Source organism: Pelophylax lessonae (genome assembly GCF_965119305.1).
Source record: "Pelophylax lessonae genome assembly, chromosome: 11".
Lineage (NCBI taxonomy): Eukaryota > Metazoa > Chordata > Amphibia > Anura > Ranidae > Pelophylax > Pelophylax lessonae.
In genome coordinates, this window is record NC_138778.1 from 24,971,816 (window position 1) to 24,984,476 (window position 12,661).

The following is a 12,661-nucleotide window of genomic DNA, read 5'->3' on the forward strand; positions in this document are numbered from 1 at the left end:
GAGTCACTTTTTTGGATTTAAAGTGGCTGTAAGTGTCTGAATTAAAAAATGAGCAAAGCATACCCTTCTATAGTGTGTACTTGCCTCAGTCCCAAGCACCTATTATGATTTCTGGCTGCTCTCTCCTTCCTCTGCTATCTGTACTGGTCACTTCTGACAGCTTATACCAGACTTTCCCAACCTTTTCAACATGAAGGAACTCTTGAAATAATGTTCTGATCTCAGAGAACCCATGCTAAAAAATACAATACTCATAAAGCATTAGTGTGATGGTCAGTGGGAAGAATGTTCCTTACACTTGGGGTTATTTGGAAGGATTAACATCTTACAGATAGCTAAAAAATCAAAGGAAACCTATCTGACAGGCAGAAATTGTTCATTGCTCAAGGAACCCCTAGCAACCTTTGGAGGGACCCTGGCTGAGTAACCCTCCAGCACATAACAGGGGACTGACACAGCCTCAGCTTGCCAGGTTTTCCTTTGAGAGGGTGTAGAAGGGGGGCGGGGGGGCATGTCCATTCCATCCACTCAGGTCTCAGGTTACCATCAGCTCTGTGCTGTGTATGTGACGTTAGATCCACGCCCCCTACCTGCTGGAGCTAAGAAATGCTGTGTTAGCTCTGTACTTTGAATGGCTGTAGGGAAGGATGGGGTGCAGATAAACAAGTACAACTTGTGTAGGAGGATTTGGTTATTCTCTGTATCACCTGAGGCTGGTCACTTTAGTGGGTCAATGTAAGGGTTTACAACCACTTTAAATGTTTTTGCTAATCATGTGAGTGTGTAGAGATTTTTGCAATTTATCGGTTGCTGCTTAGACCTTCCTGGCAATGAATTCTGGCATCCTTGGAAAGGCAGCTTGTTTGGATACCAGACTATTTTCTATGTTCTATTACAGTAATTACTGCTTACAGCATTCATCTAAGGAGTTTTAAACACCAAACATTGCACTCTTAAGTGGTGTTTTTCATGCTTGGATACATCCATATGACAATCATGTTGATATATGTATGATTCATCTTATTTTTTATTTGAAGTGCTTATCTGGATGAGCAACAAAGACTCTGCTATTGGGAGCAATCAGTCACAAGTACCTTGACATTTGCTATTGAAGCCAATCTTCCAGGAGCCTAATAAAATATGAGATAATCACTATCCAGGAGCTTACAATACATGGTCTCTGAACATTCGGTATCCAGTCTCTGGAGAGATGTTTTTCTAATTATTTCTTATTAAACATTACCTGCATGGCAAAATTTTTAGGATAAAAGCGCTCTATATACACTGAGCATTGTACTCTAAAGTTGTGCTTTATACTTAGACTTGCAGGTCCAACAAGTGTTCTTAACACTATATTGTCTACAGTATATCAGCCTTGATCAGCCCTTGAAATTATTTTTTGGTCTCAGGGAACCCAACTAAATAATTAATTGGGAATCAGTGGGAAGAATGTCCCTGATATTGGTGGTTAGTGGGAAGAATGTCCCTGATAGTGGTGGTCAGTAGGAAGAATGCCCCACAATAAGAGTTCAGTAGAGAGAATGCCATCCTTACAGATAGTTAAAAAGATCATTGGTTTTATGCCACTGTCTATGCCAAGTTGCGCTGGAATTATGCAGGCACCATAAGGTGGGAGGTCAAGCAGCCACAGCTCAAGGAACCCCTAGCAACCTCTGAAAATGTAAATGTTCCTCTGCTCTTTTAGTCAGTAAGGAATAATGCTCTTTACATTAGTGGTAAGTGGGAAAAATAACCCCCTACATTGGTGGCCATTGGGAGGAATACCCCCTACAATAATGGTCATTGGGAAAAATAGCTCTTACACTGGTGGGCATTGGCAGGAATACCCCTTTTATTTAAGGTAATTAGGAAGAATACTCCTTATATTGGTAACCATTGGGAGAAATACCCCTCACATTTGTGGCCATTGGGAAGAATACCCTTCACATTGATAGTCATTGGAAAGAACACCACTTGCATTGGTGGCCATTGGGAGGAATACCCCTTATAATGGTTGTCATTGGGAAGAATACCCCTTCCATGGGTGGCCATTGGGAGAAATACACCTTACATAGATGGTGATTGGGAGGAATACCCCTTACATTGGTGGCCGTTGGGAGGAATACCCCTTACATTGATGGCCCTTGGGAGAAATACCCTTTACATAATGATCATTGGAAAGAATACCCCTTGCATTGGTGGCCATTGGGAGGAATACCCCTTATATTGATGGTCACTGGGAAGAATACCCCTTACATCAATTGATGGTCAATGGGTGAAATTCTCCTTACAATGTTGGTTAGTGGGAAGAATGCCCCAAATATTGGTGGCCAATTGGAAGAATGTTTTTTACAATTGAGCCCTTTCGGTTGGAGGGATTCAAGTAAATAAATCCACTTGGTTTCGTTCTGGGAGATTTTTCTTTTCTTGTTATCTCCTCTCCAATGACCTGAAATTGTGTCTATACCATAAAATGGTATAGACCTAAATTGTTTTATCTCCAATTTTAAATTTTAAATTTTTTTTTAACCATAAGATATTTTATCAAAAAGTCTTTTATCGTCATTTTCCACCATTAATAGTAGATTAATTAGTAGATTATTATTAATTATTCTTCCAGTGATCCATGTTTTTCACATATGGACTCTGCAGATTTATTTTTCCCCCAGGTCTGAGGTGTTTTCTCACATTACCATATTTTTAGACCTGAAATCTCTATATAGATATATGTTCATATATGAGAAACTATTTCCCTATATTTATTGCTGTCTTTCCTGTATCAGAAATTAATTGTTTGTATGTCCTAATATGTTTTTATAAGGGATTTTTTACCCCATGAATTAATAAGTTTTAAAATATGATTTTAATATAATTATATATGAACTGTTAAGGATGTTTATATGCTTAATTCAATATGAAAAATGTGATCCGGCACCTTAAGGGTTGATTTCACGACCAAATTATTATTAATTATGTAGTGAAATACTACGCAGTTGCCGCATAATATGGGTCGTACATTTGATGTACAATCCTCTTTATTGGTTATTGTAATATTTTTTGCAAAAGCATTATGTAGCTGTTGTACCCGGTACTAGTTTCTGTATGCAATGCTGTTTTCCTTAAATTGAACTCTGCCTGGTAACAGCATACGTCATTTGTTTTCAAATTGACCGTTGACAAAAGTTTTTTTCTACCCGGCAACAGTGTACGTCAGATAAGGGCATAATTGGCCGCTCTTCGTGCATTTTTTCTATTGGCCGGCTATAGGTTGCCTGGTTACCTTTTGTTATATATGGGCGGAGATGACGTGATGACGCTACTCCTGATGACGTCGGACAGACGAAACGCGTAGAGCGTCATTGCATCACATCCACTTTCGTGGAACGCACATCCGGTTGTGTGGAGCGCACCGCATCCCGGAAGTGCGCCACCGCTGCAAGCATTACTGCACCTATTATTGCCGTTTTTATATCGTCTTATGAGAGTATTATTTCAATAACATTTTGGATTTACACCGACGATATTATACTATGTGAGCCCCTTCTTCCCCATATACACCATTGGAATACCTCCGGACCTTGAGAGAGTGTGACCTTTAGAGGGAGAGGATTCGGGCAGATTACAGCCTCCATCCATAGGGATATGACCCAGTTTGACCATCTGGATTTATTTGACCAGTTTGGATCTGAGGAGCAGAAGAGCCAATTAATACCCACAGGCTTGTTACCCCTGTAGGGGTAGTTACTTCTAGTAAGTGCAGTCCTGGGAGAGCGGGGAGCACCGGTTGACCACCATACCTTAATAAGCACACTTGAGGATTTCTTTGGCACCTGCAACAAAGTCACTCTGGTTGTGATACATATATTACTCCTGGCACTGAAGTAATTTTCCGGTATTTGGGAACATTCCAAGGACATTTGTCTTACATTTGGTTGTTGCATGTATTTTGGACATTTTTTTCCTCTGAGGAATTTATGTTGTGGGACTTTGGGTCTTTGGGACCCCCATCTGTTATAGCACCTGTGCGTTTGGAACTCAAATCGCATTGTTTAGGGCATTTGTGCGTTTAAAGTTTTTATGAAACTTTTTACAGCATCTGTGCTTTTGGGATTTTAAAATCACTTATACTTTTTTCAGTCACTTTATCACAGTTTTAGTACTTTTATACATGTATATTTATCTATTCAGTATCTGTGTATTCTATTGAGCACTTTATTACTCCTTTCTGCACTATCCAGCACTTTAGTAGAGTGGTATGGTGTGCATGCAATTTTGGTGAATCGCATCGTATACAACATATTATTTTGTGTATCTGTTACACGCCCTATTGGGCCTACCTGCTTATCATAACTATTTTTATAGCACTTTATATGTGATTTTTTGTACCAGTATGGTTTTTACCACACTGTTCACCGTTCGATTGGTTAAACCAATTTTTCTCTTTTCCTATTGTCACTGCTTATTTGAGTTGCATGAACAACTCCTTCACTTTTCTATCTTTTGAGGAAGTTGAGCCCACTTCTGGGGCTATTCCCTCCTTGCACAGTTACTTGAGTACTTTAATTTTAGGTAAGGGTCCTAAGCCCATTTTTTGCACTTATTCACTTTATTTCACATGACTATATGAATTTTAAGACGTTTTTATTGATAAAGCACTTTATTTAAGAACATATTTATTCTGCCTATTAGGACTGTATTATATTTATATTTACTACACACACAGCTGTTCATGCAGGCAGCGCCATCTACCTCCCATTTTACTGTTTCTATTTAACTATATATCTTTGGATTATAGTTTTATCGGTGGGCTGCAGCCAGCATACTTCCTAGTTTGGTACATTTATATCCTAAGTGCGGATTTTTTCTTACATTTTTTTTCATCCAATAAAAGTATAGTTTCTTTAATGATTTTACTGGCAGGTTCAACAGGCATTTCAAAATGTTCCAGTGGGTACTTACCACTGGGAAAAACAGAAAGCCCAGTTTCACTGGTATGTGAAGCCTACGTCAATTTTATGATTTTATAGTTTTACCTTAGTACTTTTTAAAGGTTTGGAGTTACGCAGGCCTTACACTGTAAGAAATCTGTTGATACCCCCATCCATGCTAAACAGTGTGGATGCAACAATCTCCTCTGTCAGCTGTTGTATTGACAGCCAGGACCCAAAACTGTAAGAATGCCCAAAGAGTGGCTGCATCTGATTGTTTGGCTGACAATTTCTTTGATTTTTTGGAATAATGGACGTCGAGAGGGAGGGTGCCAACAGGGCCACCTACAGCTCAAATTTTAGCTAGTTCATCAGGATAAATCAAACACCAGATTGAGTAGTATCCATTACCAGTAGAATGATTCCAGCCCATGATGGGGAATATCCAAGATGAAGCTCCCCACATGTGCATAATGGTTGACAAACGAGGTCCTGTTAGGAACATGCAGGTACTTTCTAATTTTTATGTTGACATGTTTACTTTTAGCCATGATGGAAGTGTTAATGATGGAAGTGAAAGGTCTTCTTTGAGGAACCAGACAAAAAGACTTCTCTCCAAGAACCTTGAACATCTCTTATAGAGCACAGGTAACTCATTCCTTCATGAGCATGAACACGCAATAGGTGAAGATACTGGGTTCCATATAACATTTAAAATGATTTAATGTTTCTGCCTAAAGGCCCGTACACACGTACCGATCGTCGGCATACAAACGTCGGTGGACGAAGGATCTGCCGATTGTACGCGTGTTAGTATGGTGCCTCCGACAGATGTCTGCGCACAATCCGCGGACAAAAGTCTTTCGTGCAAACATGAAAATATTTGTATGCCGACACCAGAACGGACGATTGTTCGCCTGTCAGTACACAATTCGGCCGACAGACCGCAGATTTGCAAGACTGGGCATGCTCAGAAAATAGAAAACACAGGGAAAGTTAACCATTACATGACATCACTTCTGCAGTCGGCGGACAAAATTCTTGTGCTGTCCTTGTGCTGTCTTTGCACTTTTCAGCAGACACCGACATCCCGGGGAGAAAAGAGGAACATTTGTAAGCCGACCATCGGTACGTGTGTACGGGGCTTTACAGAAACATTTGTCAGAAGTCTGGGGTGCAAAGCATACATTTTTCTACGAAGATCTTACCTGGAACAAAACTCCCCTGAACGACCTCCTTATAGGCCCACCAGCCTTCATGGATTTTCGGTGAATTTTGCTGTGCTGAAGAATAAAAAAGGACAATCTCAGTTTTGTATAGCACTCTAGTAAAAGTACAGAAAAAAAAGTTATAATTAATTACTAATTACTTGAATTCCATCTCCAGCCCAACCTTTTTTAGATAGAGCTCAATTTCAGCGGCGACATTCAGATGGTAGGGTCAGAATTTGGTGTAAACAACATGAAAGCATGGATCCATCCTGCCCTGTATCCCCGGTTCAGGCTGCTGGTGGTGGTGTAATGGTGTGGGGGATATTTTCTTGGCACACTTTGGGCCCCTTAGTATCAACTGAGCATCGTTTAAACTCCACGGCCTACCTGAGTATTCTTGGTGACCATGTTCATCCATTTATGACTACAGTGTCCCCATCTTCTGATGGCTCCTTCCAGCAGGATAATGCACCATGTCACAAAGCTCCAATCATCTCACCACTGGTTTCTTCACCATGACAATGAGGTCACTGTCCTCCAATGGCCTCCACAGTGACTCACATCCAATAGAGCACCATTGGGATGTGGTGGAATGGGAAATTTGCATCATGGATGCGCAGCCGACAAATCTGCAGCAACTGCGTGATGCTATCATGTCACTATGGAGCAAAATCTCTGAGGAATGTTTTCAACACCTTATGAAATCCTTTAAATTATTAAATTTAAACATTAAACTAAAGCAGTTCTGAAGGCAAAAGGAGGTCCAACCCGGTAATAGCAAGGTGCAGGCGAGTGCACACACACATATATATATATATATACAGTATATAAAATATATTATGTAATATATATTTTATCTAATTATTCTGCCGTTTGCCTGAAGTTCAGCTTTAAACATCACACGATCAATGACAATGAAAAATTAATTGAAAGTAATATTCTTTTAACTCGCAAATTTATTTTAATAAACCAAATTAAAGTTACGAATGAAACGATAATAACAGCTTGATTATACTGATAGGAGCGAAATAAAGATGAGTCATTAAAACAGGAGATTAGGAAAAAAATTTATATAATCTTAGAAAAGCAGAAGACTTTTTTTTTTTTTTTTTTTTTTTACAGATCTTGTAGTATATTTATTAACCTTTTTGCTACCGGAGCCTTTTTTAATTTATTTATTTCTCAAACATGTTAAAATGCACAATTTAGACATGAAGTTTAATTAAACCACCCAAATTATTATTTATTTTTTAAAAGCACAGTCTCTGTAAAAAAAAAAGTGAGACAGTTGCAATTTTTTTATGTCACAAAATATTTTCACTACTGCTTATCAAATCTATATTTTCAGTAAAAAAAAAAAAAAATGCTCTCAGATTAATTTTAGCGCACACAGCCAAATAAAGTCTAATTTTTGGTACATTGTAAAAGGTTACATTGAGTAAATAGATACCGAACACGTCAAAACAACGTTTTCCATATTGTCCATATATGTAACAGTGAATGATGGCCCTGGAATTATCGCTTTTACTGGGGGGGTCTTTAAAAAAATTTTGGGTGTTTTTCTTTATTTATTTTTATTAAGCTTTACTTTTTAATTTTTTATTTTATTTTTTTACTTAAAGTGGTAGTGTACTATGCTTTTTAATTTTTACCTACAAGTAAGCCTATAATAAGGCCTATAATAAGGCTTACCTGTAGGTTAAATTGATATCTCCTAAACCTGCACGTTTTAGGAAATATTCACCCTGCATGCAGCCACTGACTCCAGCAGCGCATGCGCTCTGAAGGTCCGCGTAGCACATGCGCAGGAGTGACTTCATCGTGGCTCTGGCCACTCACAGCATCGGAGCTGCCGAACCCGAAAGAGACCCTGAGGGAAGATGTCAGCTTTCTCAGCGGTGTCCAGGCGACCGTGTCGGGGCTTCGTTCTAAGGTAAGTATTTCATAATGTGCTAGTATGCGATGCATTCTAGCACATTATGCCATTGTCTTGCAGGCTTTTTTTTCTTTTTTTTTTACACAGGGGATATAACCACTTTAACTTTTTTGCTATCACAAGGGGGCTGACAAACTGTTATCACATTTTAATTATCATTTGTAGTAGCCAGGGCTGGCCCAATACATTGTGCTGCCTGGGTCCAAAAATGAAATGCCCACCAAAAGGCCCACACAATTTTATTTTATATCATGATACTTCAAAATAAAATTTAATTTATCCGGAAGTCAGATTTATATGCAACAGCACCTTGTCTACATGCCCAATTATATGACATACCATTGTATTCAATTCCAAACCACAAACTCCAGTATTATTTTGTTTGTCTGAATGTCTGACATCATTGCGCACACCCTCCGCCTCCACCTACTCATCAGTTTGCACTATGGGCAGCAGTATGAGATGGGGGAAATGCCGCCCGTTATGCGCCGCAAACTGATGACACACAAAACTGCTGGAAAAAAAATCTTGGGCGTCAATTTGCTGCCCCTCTCAAAGTGCCGCCTGGGTCCAATGGACCCAGTGGGACCCATGGTAGGGGCAGCCCTGGTAGTAGCTATCAAGTATTAGCAAGGTTGGGTTGTGTTTTGTACAATGTGAAATAGAGGTTTTAGCAGGCACAATAATATATATATTTTTTTATAATATTATTTTGTGCTGTTGATGGGGTTATTTTTAGACTGTACTGCTGGTAGGCTTACTATAGCTCTTAATATGTGCTCCCGATGGGGTGTTTTTTTTTTTTTTTTCTATATTACTATTATAATGTGCTGTTGGTGGGCATATATAATAATATTCTACTGCTACTAAATTCTTCTTCTAAGGTTGTTAACTTGTTATTACTAAAATAATATGCTGTTTGTGGAGCTATTACTTTGTCCTACTGCCAGGACTATTATCACTATGATTTATTGCTTGTTATCACTATTATTGGAATATCAACTACCGTATTATTATTTTAATTTTATTATTATGTGCTGCAAGAGGGGCTTATATTTACTATTAAATGTTTATTATGTTCTACTGATAGCCCTGTGTTTATAGCTATGATAAGGTGCTGGTGGTAATGACACTTTGCTCAACACCATTGCAAAGCACTGCCACCTATTACCCCACTCACCTCCATTGCATCGGCATGCACTACCCCACTCACCCCCACTGCATCGACATGCACTACCCCACTCACCCCCACTGCATCGACATGCACTACCCCACTCACCCCCACTGCATCTACATGCACTACCCCACTCACCCCCACTGCATCTACATGCACTACCCCACTCACCCCCACTGCATCAGCATGCACTACCCCACTCACCCCCACTGCATCTACATGCACTACCCCACTCACCCCCACTGCATCTACATGCACTACCCCACTCACCCCCACTGCATCAGCATGCACTACCCCACTCACCCCCACTGCATCTACATGCACTACCCCACTCACCCCCACTGCATCTACATGCACTACCCTACTCACCCCCACTGCATCTACATGCACTACCCCACTCACCCCCACTGCATCTACATGCACTACCCCACTCACCCCCACTGCATCTACATGCACTACCCCACTCACCCCCACGGCATCGACATGCACTACCCCACTCACCCCCACCTAGAATATATATTTTTTTCAAAATTGGGAAAATAGAGGGTGGACAGGCCACTTGCCATCGATTCTATAGTATGGGGACACCTCCGTCTCCCTCTTCCTTCCGGTAACGCAGTAATGCGGGCGGGGATAGGGGTGGAACTCTTGCTATATTAGGGCACGCTTTGTTATGCAGTCCAAGCTCTGAGGACGTCACCGGATGTGACGAAACGCGTCAGCTTGGACCGCATTACGTCATTACGCTACCCTGGGTGGAACGCAAGCCGGAAGTAGCCCGTTGATTCCGCGAGGAGGACGCGCAGCGCGCACCGCTGACCACCAGGGAGTGTTTTATACTTTAATGTTGTGTTCGGAACCCGATGTACGGGTAATAAACTTTATTCGACTCTATTACGCTATCTGGAGCTTTCTTTCCTCTCTTCCCATCACATTGGGTTGATTATACCCCGGAGCCCAGTGGAGCCACACCAATCCATAGGATCGCTTAAAGGGGGAATCTTTTGGCCCAGGAGGCCACCAAAGCTTGAATGGTCTTAATGTCATACGACATATGAGACCCACTGCATCTGGTAAGTGATCCAATTCTTTCATTCACCTGGGAGAAGGAATCGACACCATAGCCAATCAAGCCACAGCATTTGCACTTTTCTATTGTGAAGAATCACTTACACTAAGGACATTTTTTTGAGCACAAAGTCACTATTTAATTTTGGACTGTTTTCTTTTTTTGAATTGTATATAATTGTTTATATTGGAGCTGGTAATCTTTACTAATTATATTTTTTATCACAGTCGCTTATGCACTAAGGGATAATGTGAGCACAACATCACCTTTATATCTTTTATTGCCGTTTATTGTGGATTTTATAATAGTTTTTATGCATTTGGTTTAATTGATTTTAGGAACATATACAACATCCATTGGAATTTGGTTAGCAAGCGCTGTATTTGGCCCTTTTTTTATATAACAAAAGACCATTCTTTTATACTACCCTACTCACCCCCACTGCATCGACATGCACTCCCCCACTCACCCCCCACTGCATCGACATGCACTCCCCCACTCACCCCCCACTGCATCGACATGCACTACCCCACTCACCCCACTGCATCGACATGCACTACCCCACTCACCCCCCACTGCATCGACATGCACTACCCCACTCACCCCCCACTGCATCTACATGCACTACTCCACTCACCCCCACTGCATCTACATGCACTACTCCACTCACCCCCACTGCATCTACATGCAGTACCCCACTCACCCCCCACTGCATCGACATGCACTCCCCCACTCACCCCCACTGCATCGACATGCACTACCCCACTCACCCCCACTGCATCGACATGCACTACCCCACTCAGCGCCAGTACATTGACACAATATCCTGTTTACCACCACTGTGCTGACAATCACTACCCCACTCAGTGCAAATGCATTGACTACCCAGATCACCACCAGTGCAGATCACTGCCACCAATTACCCCGCTCATCGCCACTGCCCTAACATGCACTACCCCATTCACCCCTACGGCGTTGACGTGCACTTAAGCACTTCCCTGCTCACCACCACTGCCCTGACAAGCACTTACTCACTCACTGCAACCTACTTGCATGCTAACCATGCTAATGCACTGATATGCACTATTCTGCGCACTGTAACTGCACTGACATGCAGTACCATGCTCGCGGCCACCCACTTCCTCAGTCACTGCCACGGCACTGACAAAACACTACCCTGCCCACCACCACTGCACTGAAATACACTACTCCACTCTCCACTGCTGCACTGACATTGAACTTCCCAGGGCCACTCATAGGGGGGGGGAACCACCAGTCCTCCTGTAGGGGGCCCGGGCACAAAGGGGAGCCCCCTACAGGAGGACTGGTGGTCCCTTCACCGGTGCATTCGGGCGAAGGGACAAATACAAAAGGAAGCTCTGTGCGGCTCTCTGCAGCAGCTCAAAGCCAGTCCCCCTCCCCATGCCAGCTTTCAGCTGCTGCAGGGAAAGACACAGACACAGGGCATTGTTCCTGTAATTACTTCTCCCCCTCCCTGTTCTGTTTGCTTCTGATCCCCCCCACCCCGTGTGCCCACCTTTCACTGTGCCACCCCCTCCTACAGAACTGCAGGCTTCCCTGTCCTGTAAAAAAATAACACATTTTATAAAAAAAAAAATTAACCTTGTATTAAATAATTTTAAAAAGTTGTAATAATAATTGTAAACATTTTTTAACTTTTAAAAATTATTTTATTTTTTTAAATGTAAAAAACAGTTAAAGCGGAGTTCCAGCCATTTACTCACCTGTCCAACGGTCCAGCGATGCGGCCACCGGAAGCCTCGATCCTCTCCCTCGGCATCACTGCTGTGGGCACCCGGCTGTTACAGTTTGTGGCTTCACAGCCGGGTACCCACTGCGCATGCGCGAGTCGCGCTGCGCGCCGTGATTGGCCGGCAATCTTCTGGGACCTCTGACGTGTCCCAGAAGATTGCAGGGAGGGAGGGGGAGAGGAGAACTTCCGCTCAGGGCGCCGCGGCGCTCCGAGCGGAAGTGGGAGCGGGTACCTGTCAAAACTAGGTACCCGCTCCCCCCCCAAAAAATGACATGCCAAATGTGGCATGTCGGGGGGTCAGGACTCCCTAAAGCGGAAGTTCCACTTTTGGGTGGAACTCCGCTTTAAAGAGGGATACTTCACATAGGTTCGCTGTTACTGTATGTTTGTGTCACTAATAATGATTTTAGTGTATTTTTTTTGAAAATATTGTCTTGATATATTCGGGGGGCCCTGCCAGGTAGGCGTGATTTCTAACAGCAGCCCTGGCACTACCCAACTAAACATCAATGCACTGACACTCACTCCCCCCATTCTTTGCCCGCCACTTCCGTATGGACAATATACTA

The 12,661-nt window shown here is 42.1% G+C and overlaps 1 protein-coding gene across 1 annotated transcript in view; it reads right to left on the minus strand.

The window, feature by feature from the left end:
* CA10 (carbonic anhydrase 10) overlaps window positions 1–12,661 on the minus strand; it is a 305,312-nt gene that overhangs the window by 130,134 nt on the left and 162,517 nt on the right. Inside the window, exon 2 of the mRNA XM_082272483.1 lies at window positions 6,137–6,211. Coding sequence (XP_082128609.1) covers window positions 6,137–6,211 — 75 coding nt within the window. The remainder of the gene's footprint in view (window positions 1–6,136; window positions 6,212–12,661) is intronic.